Source organism: Echiichthys vipera, assembly GCF_963691815.1.
Source record: "Echiichthys vipera genome assembly, chromosome: 20".
NCBI classification, from domain to species: Eukaryota; Metazoa; Chordata; class Actinopteri; order Perciformes; family Trachinidae; genus Echiichthys; species Echiichthys vipera.
In genome coordinates this window covers 5930518-5946929 of record NC_139845.1, presented here as the reverse complement: position 1 = coordinate 5946929, position 16412 = coordinate 5930518, and the positions used below count along the sequence as shown (strand labels likewise).

General features: G+C 44.4%; 2 protein-coding genes across 3 annotated transcripts in view; one reads left to right on the top strand and one right to left on the bottom strand.

Annotated features, from left to right (window-relative positions):
* The window catches only part of lin7a (lin-7 homolog A (C. elegans)), a 48694-nt gene that overhangs the window by 8967 nt on the left and 23315 nt on the right, over positions 1–16412 (top strand). For both annotated transcript variants that reach the window (XM_083935415.1, XM_083935416.1), the window contains exon 2: positions 7370–7488. In XM_083935415.1, the coding sequence (XP_083791541.1) occupies positions 7370–7488 (119 nt within the window). The remainder of the gene's footprint in view (positions 1–7369; positions 7489–16412) is intronic.
* On the bottom strand, positions 13170–15500 carry LOC310962525 (E3 ubiquitin/ISG15 ligase TRIM25-like; the record flags this gene model as incomplete). Its single annotated transcript, XM_083935031.1, has 3 exons — positions 13170–13348; positions 14456–14672; positions 14721–15500. The coding sequence occupies 3 exons, from the start codon at positions 15498–15500 to the stop codon at positions 13170–13172; spliced, it is 1176 nt and encodes a 391-aa protein (XP_083791157.1).

Sequence of the window (16412 nt, the reverse complement as noted above, 5' to 3'; positions counted from 1 at the left end):
CTTGACGATAGCAGTGGGAAATTAACTGCTGACAGGATCTTTGCCGGTGTCATCACTCTGCTTAATATGGCAGCAGCGCGTTACTCTCTAACTGTATCTTGATGCAGCGAGCACACAAATTCCAATTGGTGTCACAACTCCTCAAGGATACTCAGTAATTACAACTCATGATTTTTCCATCGCACATTGCGATATCTTGGTGTGCTTTTTTCCCTAACCTTTTTCTGGCAGATAATGAGAGGGGAAATATACTTTTTATAAAAAGAAAGCCTCTTTTAGATACAGCAGCATCAGCTCCGGTTTCTCTTCCTTTGGAGGAGAATCTGTCAAAGTACAGAGTGAGAATGACCTAATTGCATGCAGTCTGCTTCAGAGACTTGCTAAATTTGGAAGACTTGCAGTCGTCAGTGCGATGATTGAGCATATAGTTTTCACCAAGGCGGATGTGAAAACATGTACAGATGTTGCACACATCTGGAGCCACTGAATCCCCTAGAACCCCCTAGAGCGGTGCTACTCAACTCACGGTAGGGTGCCGGTGTCCCGCTGACAAAAATGGAAATAAAGTGACTCACACTGGGATTCTTTTTGTGTACTTCCATTATGCATTAAAAAGCATGAAATAGAGCTTGTTTATATATCAAAAAAGTACCAAGGTAGGAACATTTGAGTGACTGCATGATGAAGGGTTCCAGTTATGTTTAATGTTGAATAAATATAAGCACTGCATTTGTAATTTAAATGCATTTGCAGCTGTTAAGTGCAGCAAAATATCAGATTTATGTGTCAAACAGACCTAGTGTTAATCCTTGTGCCAAGTAAATGTATTGAATAAATGAAAGGAATTATTCACCCTCAAAATGAACATTTGTGTATCCGTTTCTCAGTGTTACCTTGAATCTATGAAGAGAACTTGTTTTTGTTGCATGCCTCCGAGGTGAACTGAGAATCAAAAGACGAAGAAAATGTCTTTATGCGCTGAAGTAATAGGGGTCCAGGTTTAACAACTAACTTATTTGACCTCTCACGCAACCTGTGCAGTACATTCCAAGCCACGTTTTATCTAGTTGTATGCTCTACATCTGCCTGAAAAGCATTTGCAGACGCGCTACTCGTCTGTGGGTAAGTGTGCCTGCGCAAGCGGGACGTTTGCGCACGAGCAGTATGTTTTTAGTGAAAATGCATGCATTCGTTTGGAAAGTAGTGAGCATTCGACTGGAGTAGTGGGGTTAAACTGCACGAGTTGTGTGACAGTTTGTAAACAGATGTTTTGCTATAGTTCTGCTGTGGCTAAACGTTACTTTGAGAATATAGTTTTGCAAATCTCCATTCACTATGAAGGCATACGACGTAACACTGGGTGAGTCATTTTGAGGTTGAGGTATTCAGTTTAAGGATTTCAAAGAAGGATAATCTATTGGCCTTTTTATGTTTATTCATTCTATGGTATAGATATTTTTCATGTTTGTTCAATAACTGGCCCTGGCCTCCTGTCATTTTGCAAAAATGGCCCCCAGTTGAGTATAGAGTCTTTGGGTTTAGATTACATTTAAAACAGTACAAAAGAGCACTTGGGGGATGAACTTCCCCTCCACTGTATTTTCAGTTAACAGATTTGGTCAGGAGCAGTAGCAGAGGTATTCAAATATTTAACTTATGCAGCAGCTTAGTAAGACAGACTCAAATGCACAAGTGAGGCAAACAGGCAGAGTCAAAGCAAGGTTTAATGTGCCCGTGGTCAGAAGCAGGGCTTTGTAAAAGGCAGGCAGTGAGGACAAAAAAGGGCAAGGCATGCAGGCGGACATAACAAGACAGGCAGTCAGAAGGAAGAGAGCCAAGATGTTAAGACTCATAGGCACAACAGGCGATCTGGATCTGACAAAGATGTGCGAGAAAAGGGAAGGTAAATTTTCTGAGTGGTTTATGAGAGTATCGGGAACAGCTGTGCAGCCGGGTGTGGCAGTCAAGTGATGATGAGAGGTGAGAAATGCGCACACCCGCGCAGGGCAGGGATAGAAAGACAAGGCTCTGGGATGATGAGAGAATTAATAGCTGGCAGATTAATGACTATAATCAATATTTTTATATTAAGCGTGGATCAAATGCCTATGTGTATGTGAAGAATGCCGATCGTTACGACAGACCCACTGAGAGTGATCACCTGACCTCACAGTTCTCAGCTCTGCAGCATTTAAACTTTTCAGCGTATTGTTTTGGTTTCATGGTCCATAACCTTTAGATTTAGTTTTCTCAGAGCTCTTAAAATCCACTATTCACTATCCCTCCAGGACTGAACAGCAGGACGGACAAAGCTAGCCACTAGCTGGTGAACACTGGAGCATTTAGCAGCTAAAGAGGCAGATATTTCCCTCAGGAGTTTGCTGCAGACCCAAATCAGAGCTGTAGGAGAGTGAATATTGAATTAACACTCATCAGCTGGCAAGAGACGCAACTGCGAGTGAATGCTAATATTGATCTGTGTCAGCTGGATGTGTAAATAGGTAACTGTATGGAAACATTTAGCCATATGGACTTAATAATAATTATATTTCATTGTTGTAAAAAATGAGAATCTATGTCTTTTTAAATTATAAGGCAGGTTGAGGGACTGTATAAATGCTGAGGCAGGCTTAAAGAGATGGACCGGGCATTTCGGAGAGAGGGTGAATGCAGGTGTATATGAGGAAAAATGTGTTTTTGAATGCGGAAGCATGTAAACACGTTCTGGTCATGTTCCTGGAGCAGATGACCTTATTTGAAAATCTGTGAAGGCTTGACGTCAGACCGCCGAGAAACTAGAACATAGTGTCTGAAAGAAAGCGTTGGCAGAAGTCTGTATCCTGAGCAGATCTTAAACCCGTCATGTTAAGCACGAACATCCGACATTATGACAAGATATATATGACAGAGCATAAGGAAAATCATAATAGGTCTACGTTAAATACAGTGCTTGTTCCACCACTGGAGAAGTCAAAGTAATGCATGGCTTGAATTCTGTATTTATTTATGACATACTGTGAAAGACTTAAATCCAGCGGTGTCATTGCATGGCAGGGTGGGATCGTATGTCCCGTCTTAACCGTCCAGCAGCTGAAGTTATTCATATACTGAGCATATAACAGGCACACCATGTGGGTGCTGAACACATACTTAGTGTTATCTTCAACCACGCTCCGTTTGTTCTGTCAGCCTCTTTCCTCAGCTGAAGGAGTAACATGACATGAGTGAGGTCCTTCACCACGGTTGTGTCAGCGCTATCAGAGTGCAAAGGGTCATCCAGGAGTCCCCCCCCCCCCCCCTCGACCCTCTCACTGCCAGACCATTAGGTAATGTAATGTATCACTTCGCTGCAACTCCGATTCAGGAATCATTTCCTGTTAATGTGACGTAACTGTGATCCCCTGCAGCCATTTCAGCTGCTCTTCAATGCCTCTTCCCCCGCTGTTTTTTTTTTTTACTTTACACCGCTCTGATCAGTCACACCGCTCATCTGATGTCCCACTTTTACATCAAACATGCAGAGCAGTGGGAATCGTAGTGCACTCATGAGACGTTTGTGCTAAAATCTGTGGCTCAGAACGGAAGACAAAAGGAAGAGACGCTATATTATGTGCCAGAGACACTCCGCCAGGCATGTGCCAGTTTATCAGACCTGTTTTCATGCAACATTTAGAGCGTACTTTGATTTGTTTACACGTTTTCTCACAACGGTATCTCCCGTGTGAATGGAAAACAGTGCGAAGGCGAAGCAGGAAATCTTTTCAGAGATTAGATATCGCTGGAAGCAGTGAAGAGAATATGTGCCAATACAGTAGCAGCAGACATTTCATTACCTCTGAGCCAGAGAGCTATATGATTACAACTTATTACCACTCATTTTGTGTGGACAACTGTAATCATCTTCTCTGTGTCCTTGTGTTTACGCGTTGGAATAAAACTACAAAGGGACATGACATATATTGACTGGGGCAGTCTACGGTATTATAGTTATTAATCGTCAATGCAGGTAATACTGGAGCATTTAATTGAGGGACTACTCTATTTGACGCAAGGCTGATGGAATTTAAAACGACCCAAATTCAAGTTAGAAAGATTATATCAGGAAATGGGCAGCCATCACTTTTGCTCAGCGAGATGAAAGCTGAGAAATGTCTGCAATCTCAATCCCAAACGCCTAGTGGAAGGCCTTGATGTGGATATAGAAAATGGTGCTAATGAGCACGTGAAAGCAAATTACGGCAGAGCAGGGGGAGAAAATAGTCTTTCCTGGATGACCCCTGACTGCTGTTTAATGAGAAAGAAATGCTCATAAACCTCCTAGACAAAATGCCCTAGCTGCTTAACGTACAAGCCCAACAGAAGCCCTTCAGAATGTGGGTTTTCTGATATTCAGGCATAGAGGAAACACACTTTGATAGGAACTATTAATATGAGATACTGAGCAGAATATCAGCTCTTTAAACCCCCATACTCTTAACTCCAAATGAGAGCTAATGTTGTTCCATAACATTCATGCCTGTCATTGAAAGTCCTTTGGGGGGAGGGGCTTAGTGAAAGGTTATTTGGGGAATGACAACCAATGTGCGTTGGTAGGCGGGAAACAGGGTGGAACTGCTGCCGTCACAGTTCTAGTTTACATTTCGTTTAATTTTATATGCATGTACCTCTTCGCATGCATTTGATTAATGGCTGATTAGCATCATCGTGATGACTCGCCCCATTGCTACTTCTTATTTGCCAGCACAATTCTCACTGGACTAGTTCTCATGAGCCGTAGCCGGGCTCGATGGGAACTCAACTGGGAACTCAATTGATCAATGAAATCCTCAGTGCGTCCTTACAGAGCGCTTAAAATAGCAACAGCCATTGGATTTCTGCTCCCCGCTTTCATGTGTGCGGAGTATAACGCACAATGCAATAAAGGGAACAATGTGTGTGTGTTACGCTTTTTTATGGCCTTATACAGTGTTCACGGTCAGTGCTGGAGACTTCTTCTTCAGTCTCCCACTGGTCTGCAAACAGTAAAAGCTCCTCTGTCTGCCATCTGCTTTATTGAGTTATTCCCATATTCCCACAATTCAATATCAGTACGGGTGTGTGTGATGCCTCTGTGCACAATTTGTCACTGTGTGCTGTGAAAAGAGACAGTGATACAGCTTTGTAGTGACATGAAAGTGTGGAGATCAGTCAGTTTTTATATTAACTTACTGCTTGTTATGAGATCAGATTTTTTAATTGTTCATATTGTCATTCACTTTGCTGAAGACATACGGTTCTTTACATCAACGGTGCTTGTCACTAACACTCATTTACCCGAAAGTTTTTGATCATCTAAACTGTTTTTGACTTTATCAATTAGTATCAGCACTAGTATCCCCCACGCAGAAACATGCACGTGTTAGGTTATTTGATTACTCTAAAATTGCCCGTAGGTGTGAATGGTTGTCTGTCTCTGTTCGTCTCTATGTGCCCTGTGATAGACTGGCGTCCTGTCCAGGGTGGACCCCGCCTCACGCCCCATGTCAGCTGGGATCGGCTCCAGCCCCCCACGACCCCGACAGGGACAAGCAGTTGAAGATGAATGAATGAATGAATGACTAGTACCCCCCCCCCCCCCCCACTGATTGCTGTAGAGGAAAACAAGTTGTGTCTAGTTGTTAATATCATTCTCCCTGCATACATAGACGCACAAGCATCTGATGCAGAACACATCTAAAGAATGTGTACGTGCCTGTTCTCTATTGATTAATCCCTGTTGTTGGGCAACCAAATGTGGCTGGGGCTGTGTAAAGTCTTTAAAATAGGGATGCTGTTGTTTAAGTGTTTTGCTGGAGTAAATCATCAACAGGCTCCTTCTCTTTGGATGCATTCGGTAATTGACTTGAATGGAGCAGCTTGTACGGGGGGCCAGTAGGCAAGTCTTTCAAAACACTTGTTTAATACACTGCGTGTTCACATACTTCGTTGTTGGTGTTTCGGTTAATGGGTAAGGACTCTTATAATGCTACTGCAGAGGTTTGGTGTTATTTGGAGCAGTAGTAGTGGTTAAAAAAGATGTTTTAATGCGTTCGACTCGCCGCCCCGAGCTTAGCCGAGGCTGGCTGTTAGCAAGTTAGTTCACACACACAAAAAATGACCCCATTTGCCTAAATATACTCTGGGATGATTCTACACCGGAATTTCACTTTCATTTAAACAAGCAGCCTAGGTGGGCCTCAGATACAAACCCAGACTCTGCCATGCCCTGCAGCTCTAGGGAGCATTTTAACGTCTTACAGCTTGGGTTTTGGTCTGTTCCTTCGACGGAACAAGCGATGTGAAGAAATCTCCATGTGTCTGCGGACTTGAGATTGGCCTTTTCCCTATTTTCTGACATTTCTTAGATTGAATGACGAATTGATCAATCAAATAATCAACATATTAAATGGACTAGAACAGCACTCAGAGAGCTCTGACCTCTGCCAAGGCTAAATGCCGCATCTCACATTGTTAATGAAAGTGAAAAATCCTTTACGTATCCATCGCTGATCTGGATTGGCTCCAAAACTTAGCAGGCTCTTCATGGCCCATGCTACGCCCTTTCACCAAGTTCCATAACAATTAGGCCTGTAGTTGTTCCATCATCCTGCTGACAAACAGACAAACAAACCAAACCAAACAGAAAACATAACCTGCTTAGTGGAGGTAATGAAAGTGATCATCAGTTAATACAGTGGGCCTGCAACAACAATCAAAATATATCTTAGCGTGAAACTACAACGAAACAGGGAAACTCAACAGCTCTACTGTAAAACTGAACCAATAATCTCTTTCTGTGTGGTCGCGGCTCTCTGGACACACACGCTGAATAAAACATCTTATAGGCCCAACAGCACAAGTGCAGTGATTGAGTCACAAATCACTTCCCTTTCATTCTATTATGTATTTCCATTGGTTTGCCAGTTTCAGAGGGCAAGAAATAAATCAGCTGAGCTGGCGGGCTCATTGAGCTCAAGCTAATTAGTGGAGGAGAGCTCAGTAGACCCCAGAGCCACGGCCTCTAACTTAAGGCTTAGGTTTAGTGTAAATGCTTTGTAATGCACGTCAGTACTCTCACCAGTAAGTGTTGCATTTGAACAAATGAGTGCCTGATTTATTCCCCCTCTCCCTTATTCTCACGCATATAGCTAAGCCAATGTAAACGATCCATGGATGGGACTGGGATTCTATCTTTCTTGCCCCACGAGGCCCCGACTGAGTCTATTTCCATTATCCCACATATTGATTCGCTCCAGCGCCTTTCTTGTGGCTGTGCTGTTAATATGAATCCCCCTTAGCATAATTGCCCACACACACACTCATACCCGTTCTACGTCCCTCTTTCCGCCAGATGTTGCCAGGGCTATCGAGCTGCTTGAGAAGCTGCAGGAGTCGGGCGACGTGCCCGGTCACAAGCTCCAGTCTCTGAAGAAGGTGCTTCAGAGTGAGTTCTGCACAGCCATCAGAGAGGTGAGTCACCGTCAAGGGAGGGAGCCGCTGGTCCGTGAACACCAACATGACTCATGTCATTCTTTTTTCCCCTTTTGTGGGACTATAACTTATTTTTTTATTTGCTACGGTGACCTTTCTCGTGATAGCCCTCCGTGTTGCACTGCTCTTCCTATCAATCATCGTGCTCGGCACTGGGATGTTTTTCTCCTTGGAGTTGCTGTTGATGAAGTTGTTGCTCTTTCACCTGTTCAGTAGTGGTTGCTGTGTTGTCAAGACTGATACCTCATACTTTTTCTTTTTTCTCTCAAAACAAACCAGAAGAGGTGTATGCATCACTTGTGAAGAGATGATCTGTCATGGAGGAGAATAAAGTGGGTCATACCTTATTAACAGTCAATTTAAGTTATAGTATAATGCACCACATGTGAATAAAATGGCAGATTTAGTGCAGTTATAAGTTATACTCTGTAAAGTGTCCTTAGATAACTTTTGTTAGGATTTGGCACTATAAATAAAATTGAATTAAATTGAATAAAGTAGCATTTAGCATTGACTTTACAAAGATGGTAGTTGTTCCATGACTTGACTATACTGTAGGTGAAAGTGCACTCCATTACAAGTAACAGTCTAACTGCAGTAAAGGTAGAAATACTACAGTTTAATAAGTAAAAAACCAGACAGAAGTAAAAGAACAAATACTACAGTGAAATACTCAATTACAAGTAAACATTTTACTGCTTTAAGGAGAAATACTACAATGTAAAAGTACAAATACTACAGTGAAATACTTAATATAAGTACAAAAAATCATACAGAAGTAAAAGTACAAATACTACAGTGAAGTACTTAATAGAAGTAAAAAAATCATACAGAAGTAAAAGTACAAATACTACAGTGAAAAAACTTAATATAAGTAAAAAATCGTACAGAAGTAAAAGTACAAATACTACAGTGAAAAAACTTAATATAAGTAAAAAATCGTACAGAAGTAAAAGTAGAAATACTACAGTCACATGTTCTTCCCATAGTCCCTTTTTGAGGTTCCTGCTCGAAAATGACATGCTCAGAATAAAAAGGGCATATTTCTGTAATTAAAAGCTTTATGTGCATTATCTTGATATTACAATAAAGGTTACACTTCCATCAGAAGTGTAAGCAGCACCATTAATGCAACTGTGTCAGAGTCAATGCAGATGGAACAAAGCATAAATGGAAGAATTTCTTCCCTCGCCTAAAAAAACCCGTCATTTTATATAAATATCCCTTTGAAAATAAAGCCACAGTAGACAAAACACTCAATAAAGCCATGGAACAACATCTGGACATCACCTGGGAGACGTTTGATGCTGCTGAAATAAAGCAGAGAAAAACTATAGAGGTTATAGTAAAGAAATATATAGGCGTCCTCAAGTTTGGCACAATTTGGCACCATTAGTGCTTTTAGAGACTCTTAGGTACCAAGTTGTAAACTTCATTTAATTTCATTTAAATGTCATTTTGGGTCTAAGAAAAAACTGTTTTTGAAGAAAAAATAAATAAATAAATAAATAGGACCCCCCCCCCACACACACACACACACACACACACACACACACACACACACACACACACGAACACACACACAAACCCTACAAAAGGACAACATTGATATATGTAGTATACATGATGGAAATCAACAACAGCGACAACAACAAAGTACCACAACAAAGAGCTATAGCAACAGCAAAAGTGCACAACAAACAACTATTAACAAGACACAAACCCTTGGCTTGCACAGCCACAGGAAGAGGCAGCAGGATGTGTTCCTCAAGCATTTGGCAGCTCATCATGCCACTGCTCAAAACAGTTTTTTTTTGCAGTGAGGCACAGGGGGACGTTGCATTTCCTGCAATGAACGGGAGTTTTCACCCTTTTTATGCCGGCATTCTGGCACCTCTTACAGTACCTCCTACTTTGACTCGCGTCAGTACTGTAATAACGAGGCATGCAGGATGACGCTGGAGCTAATGTGCAAGATGGTGCTGGAGCAGCCGTGGAGGATGATGCTGGTGCAGCCGTGGAGGATGATGCTGGAGCAGCGGTGGAGGATGATGCTGGTGCAGACGTGGAGGATGATGCTGGTGCAGACGTTGAGGATGATGTTGGTGCAGACGTGGAGGATGAGCCTTCAGCAAAGGCCATCATTTCGTTTGCGAGCTGCTCTCTGAAGGCCTTCTGAGTCAGAGCAGGAAGAGATTTCATCCTGCACAACTCCTTGTGCAGCAGGAAACTGTTGACAACAGCTATGTCGATGAAATGATAAAAGAACGTTTTATACCACTTCATAGTTTTGTGGTGTACGGTGTAGTATCCGATGAGAGCATCGGACAGATCGACACCGCCCATGCTCTTATTATAATCGACAACTGCATCAGGCACAGGCACCGCCTTTGTGCGCCAAACCCCATCCTCCTTCACCTTGCGCTGAACAGTCTCTCCACTGTAAGCCTGATGGAGTGTGGAGCACAGCCTCACCTCCCTAGTGTCCATCCACTTCACAAACAGCAGTTTGCCTTTCCTGATCCAGCGCATATCCCCCCTCTCTGGCCTTTTCGGGAAGTCATTTGTAGATGTCTGTGGGAATCCAACATGGTTTTTTCTAATGGTCCCACAGCAGGCGATGTGTTTTTTGTGCAGATCTGTGAAGAGGGCGGGACTGGTGTAAAAGTTGTCTACGTATAAGATGTAGCCGCCACCAAGCACAGAATAAGGCAGTAAGTCCACAACGGAGGAATAGCTCAGACCATGAGCTGGGTTGACATTACCCCTGTCACTCTTCCCCGCATACACAAAAAAGTTCCACGTGTAGCCTGTAGCAGAGTCAGCAAGAACAAACAGCTTGTAGCCCCACTTAGTAGGCTTGTCCCTCATGTACTGCTTCATGCTGATCCGAGCCTTTGACGCAACCATTCTCTCGTCGATGCTGATGTTTTGAGCGGGCTGGAAATGAGCTTTGCAAGCTGTCACGATGTCGGTGTACAGGGGTCTTATTTTGAAGAGCCGATCGTAACCCGGAGTGTTTTTTTTGCGATCGTTGTCCTCGTCTTCTTTTGGGTCGCTGAGGTGCAACGACCACAAAATGGTTTCAAACCGGTCACGGGACATCTTCGAGCGAGGGAAGTGGAAGTTATACGGCCATTGCTTCCTCCAATAGTCCCCTCTGTGGTGGACGTGCACGAGGCCAGTGAAGACAACGATGCACAAAAACATGTAGAAGTCTTTCACAGTCAGAGTCTTCCACGTGAACTTTCTGCCAGCGTCAATCCTCCGAGCTGCATTAGTATTGGTGTTGTTAATAATTGTCCTGACAACAGATGCACTAAAATACAACTGGAAGAGTGACAGGGGGGTCCACGTTGCTGTAATGTCAAACGTGGGACCGGGATTCCGGGCTGGCATGAACCTGAGGCGCTCCGGTTTTTGGTCTCCCTCCTCTCGACCGTGCCACCTTTCTCCATCCTGTGGCCGGGCTGGAGTCGGGGGAGGAGGAGAGAGACGTTGGGCAGCGCATTGTGAGCCAGAGGGCCTTGCAGGCTCATATTCATCCTCACTGTTGAATAGATATGAACGACAATATATTTATGTATTAGCCAACAACTGCACTGGGGAACACACACACACACACACACACACACACACACACACACACACACACACACACACACACACACACACACACACACACACACACACACACACACACACACACACACACACACACACACACACACACACACACACACACACACACACACACACCAAGGCTTCAGTTGCTCTGAAACTACTGCTGGAAATCAAGAAGACACACACCTCTCTCCTTCCTCTTCCACAAGTGCAGCAGGCAGACTCCCACGACGCTTTGCTGTCCTCTTGGATGCTCTCGCTGCCGTCCTCTTTGATGATGGCTTGGTTGGAGGTGTGGGGGGAGCAGAAGCACCTTGGGAGCCTGGGTGCTCACTTTCATCCTCTCTATTGACATAAAAATAGACAATATATGCATATATTGACCTACAACTGCACTAGGGTATTGAACAAAAATACACTTAAACACACACAAAAAATAATTCTGTATATGTATAAGTAATATTGAGATTACATGCCTTGAATCAGAGAGCTCCGCCTCTATCAGGCTGCCTTCGTCGGAGGACGAGTCCTCCAGAGCAACATTTGCCCCACTGTCCAAGAAGATCAACGCCAAGGCTTCTTCGGCGTTGCATTTGCCCTCAACGCTTGACATTTTGTCAACAAGATAAAACGCACAAAAGCAGCAGAACAGCGTGTCACCGCGCGTCACAGCCTTTTAACGCAACGGAGCCCCTTTGTCCTTACGCGCAGCAATATCTCCCGTACCCCTTTGGTCCATCTTGAAGCAGGACACCTGGTTGGAATCGTAAGAACCAATTGAATCCAGTCCTGAGCATTGTTTTCAGTGAAACCCCACGACTAGCGAATCACAGAGCGATAAGCATGAGCGACACTACGTGACGGACAGGCGCTTCGACCCAATCGGAGCCTTTGAAAGGCGGGCTGAGCGTGTCAAGGAAGCCCAGACAGACCCCCAAAGCATGCTGGGAGATGTAGTCCTTCCTTCCATTTCAGCAGTTCTCATTTCTGTGGATGAATTAAACGTTTCGCTGTGATACTACGAAGGTGAGACAGCATTTCTGGTTCGGTTTTTCAAATGCGCTTGTTGTTTTCTGTCATATTTGGCTGCTGGATCAGTGAGACTTGGTCGTAGAGGGATAAAAATAGTATTGTTGGACGTGTGGAGACCCTGCTATGGAGTGGATGCAGTGAAATCTTGCTGACAGGTGTTGTGCCGTATTCAGCACCCCTGCCGTGAAATGCACCCCCTCGAGGAAGCGAGCGCGCACCGGCCACTCAGTGTGTGCGTCTCTAACTTTAACTAGGAAGGTGCGATACGCATGAAACTGACTGTGGTTACACAAACTAGTCCCATCTATATGCAGTGAAAGGATTTAATAATGGGATCAACAGAAAAAAAAAAGTTTACAGGGGGTGCTTATCAGGGCAGATACAAAAACAGTCCTCCAGTGAAAAGCGCCCCCCCCTTAATCTTTTTTTCTGTTGATCCCAGCCAGTGTTACCCCAGCATCAGGTACATTTAACAGCATACATTTGGTAGTATAATAATATGTAGTAATATGTATGAGTGTGATAGGTCTAACAACAGAAGAGTCAGTGGTGGAGGGGGGATTTATTATTTTATTTTACTATCAGAGAAATACTACAATGTAATACACCATTAGAAGTAAAATAATCATACAGACGTTAAAGTACAAATACTACAGTGAAAAACTTAATTATAAGTTAAAAATCATACAGAAGTAAAGGTAGAAATACTACAGTCACATACTCAATTAAAGGTAAAGATCATACAGAAGTAAAATCACAAATACTACAGTCACATACTCAATTAAAGGTAAAAATCATACAGAAGTAAAAGTAGAACTACTACAGTCACATACTCAATTAAAGGTAAAAATCACAAGTCAAAGTAGAAATTAGCCCCTCTCACACATGCACTGCAAACCTGAAATTATCGAGACATACTGTGTGTGGAGGCAAATATCCGATTCAGTCGGACTGCACACAAAAGCAACAAACATGGAGACAAAATGAGTTGAATACTTTAACCCTTAGATGGCTTCTGTCTGTTTGAGTTTACAGAACGTAGCACTGTCTCCCCAAGAGTATTCAAACCCAAGTCCAGCGTAGAGAGGCTGAGTGAATGTGGTCTGGACTCTGTGGAGGAGAGTCATGGTTTTGGAGACGCTGTAGAAGGACAGAACACCTGCTCTGTGATCCAGGTACACTCCTAATCAAGGCTGCTGCTGGAACAACATCTCCCCTGGAGAACACTGCAGTGAGACGCTCTTCATTCCTTCCCCCACCTCCCACAGACACCTGCTGATTGTTGACTCTGCCTGGGTCATGATCAAGGCCGTCTCCGTTGGATCAGACTGAGGCACCGAGGCTGTGACGCCGGGCGGGGTGACGACCCAGGCTCACACATACAGTGACATTATACATTTATACAGATATGCACCCACCCTCCTCCCCCTCTCCCACGTCTCTGCAGCTTTGTACCCCCCCAGTGAGACAGACGGGTCCGTGACCAGCGCCGAATATGGCTGCAGGTCCGGGTGGGTGCTGTCTCTTGGGGTTACACCCCCCACCCTCACCCCCTCCCTGTTGCTAGTCTTGAGTTTTTCTGTTGTAAGAGTGATTATGTGCTTTTGTTGCTGAGGTGTTTTTTTTCCTGTTCCCACACTGCACTCCCTCTGGAGTACAGTCTGGGGGTTGCCTTTTTTTCTCTCCTCCCTCTCCTCATGTTATGCTGTAACTTTCTCAATCCAATTCCTGCCTCCTGTCCTGTCTACCCCTCTGTCACATTGTATGTACATGTATGTTTGGACAGGTGGCGCTGCAATTTCGCTGGTACTTGTGACTAGTGACAAATAAAGGGCTTCATCATCATCATCATCATCATCATCAGTGATCGAAGTGAGAACTTTGTTGTGCCTAAATGTACAACGTTTATTCAGACAACTTAATGCCCAAGATTTATCATTCCGTCCAAATGAACATTCGTTTCCTGTTCTGCTGATATCTTTGTATGCGACTGCTAAACAAACTCCTGTCTTACTCCACTGCACCTCGAAGTAACAACGTCCACTCAGACTCTCTCTACTCAGGACCTGCTTGTCATCAGTGAATCTGTCTGGGTGATAATGATAAGATTCCTCGTTTTTATTGTATATTGCGCATGTGTTCCCGACAGACACCTGTTTGTGTGCCGTGTTTGGATCCAGCGTGATTTCACGTGAATACTTGAAGAATTCATCTCTGGTCCTGGGCTCTGGATGTGGCAGTAAAACATCCACTGCACTCACTGCCAGAGAGATGTTTGTCCATTCCTGACTCAGAACACCCTGGAGCTTATCTCTGACTTCTGACACAGCCGCCGTCACGTCCTCAAAGTAGCACAGAGGTCGGATGTCGATGCTGGATGTACATTCAGTGAGTGGTGACAGTGAGGGGTAATTTTGTAGACACTGGGTGTGATCCTCAGTGCGTGGGATCCTCTTCAGCTCAGCGTCTCTCCTCTTCAGCTCAGCGATCTCCTGCTCCAGCTCCTCCTGAAGCTCTTTGACTCGACTCACTTCACTTTCCTGCTGGGATCTGACCTGCTGCTTCGCATCCGAGCTTCTTTCCTCCACGAGACGGACCAGCTCTACGAAGAGCTTCTCGCTGTCCTCCGCTGCTTTATCGGCGGCGCGATTGATGGCCTCCGCCTCCTGCCGAAGCACCTCCACGTCTTTCTCTCTGTCCCGGATCCTCTGCGGAACGTTCAGTCGACTCACCTCGAGCAATCGCTGCCTCTCTGTGCTTTCTTCCTCAGCCGAGACCACGTCGTGGCCTTTGTGTTCGTCCACAGAGCAGAGGTAGCAGATAACCTGCTGATCAGTGCGGCAGAACATCTTCATCACCTCATTGTGAAGGGGGCAGACGTTCTCTCGGGGCTTCTTGGAGGGCTCCGCCAGCTTGTGTTTTTCAAAAGCAGGGCATTCATAATGAGGCTGAAGGTGTGTCTCGCAGTAAGAAACCAGACACACCAGACAGGACTTGAGGGCTTTCTGTTTTCTTCCAGTGCATATATCACATGCCACATATTCAGGTCCAGTGTAGCTTTGATCAGCAGGAGCAGCTAGGAGTTCGGTCTTCTTCTGTTTCTCTACTAAATCTGCTAACCTGGTGTTTTTCACCAGGGCAGGCCTCGGTGTGAAGCTCTGCCCACAGTGAAGGCAGCTGTGGATATCCTTCTCATCCTCCTCATCCCAGTAGCTTTGGATACAGCTCATACAGTAGCTGTGACCGCAGGGAATAGTCACCGGATCCGTCAGTAGATCCAGACAGATCGCACAAGAGAAAGCTTCTGGGTCCAGCTTAATTCGTTTCTGCTCCATTTCACCACTCAGCGACAACGACTGTCATGAGTCTCACTTTCTCAGAAGTGAAAGTAGATTGAGCTCTGATCTAAACAGCGTGTGTGTGTGTCTGTGTCTGTGTGTGTGTGTGTGTTTGAGAGCAGGAAGAAGAGGGAGAGGTTATATAGCTACTCACTACAGGAGGAGGAGCATTACTTTGAGTCTGTTTCCTCATTCAAAACGGAGCCTCAGTTAAAAACAAACAAAAAAAACTCCCAGATTTTTAAAATACTTCTTGGTTACTCGAACTCTCGAACCCTTCCTCAAAGTCTGTTCAGTTGGAACTAAACTGTCATCCAATAAATTGCTGTATAATAATATTCTCATCTAATTAACTAATATGAAGTATTTCAATTTCAGAATATAATCCCGGACCAAATCAGCATTTCAATCACCAGATGGTTTCAAACAAATATCGTCAAAGAAGTTGTTTAAACGTAAAAAATACTACAGCGCAGATCCAAGTCTCAAGCAAGCCCAGAGTCCCTTTTTCATGGGTCAAGTCAAGTCACAGGTTATGTCAAGTCAAATTACAGGTCAAGTCACTTTTTTGTGCATTGTCTCAACATAAAACATGACAGGCGCTATTCCATTCGGTCGAATACCTGGAATGAGGCGGGTCTCCCTCGCCCAAACGCCCCTAATTTGCATGTGAGTCACTCGAGCGGCCGATTGCTGGCCCTGTGGGAGAGCAGGGCCGCTTTTCTCCCCCGAGAGAAGCCCGGTTCCTGATGTAACTCTCAGCAGGATGTGACGCGTGGTAGTACAAACGCCACAACAACATGGCGAGGAAGAGTAGACACTTTTACCCAGAAGTGTAGTACAACGCAGCGCAGACAATCCTCTGTGCACGGCATCTTTGCACAGGCTTGTTAAAATGAGGGCTGCAGC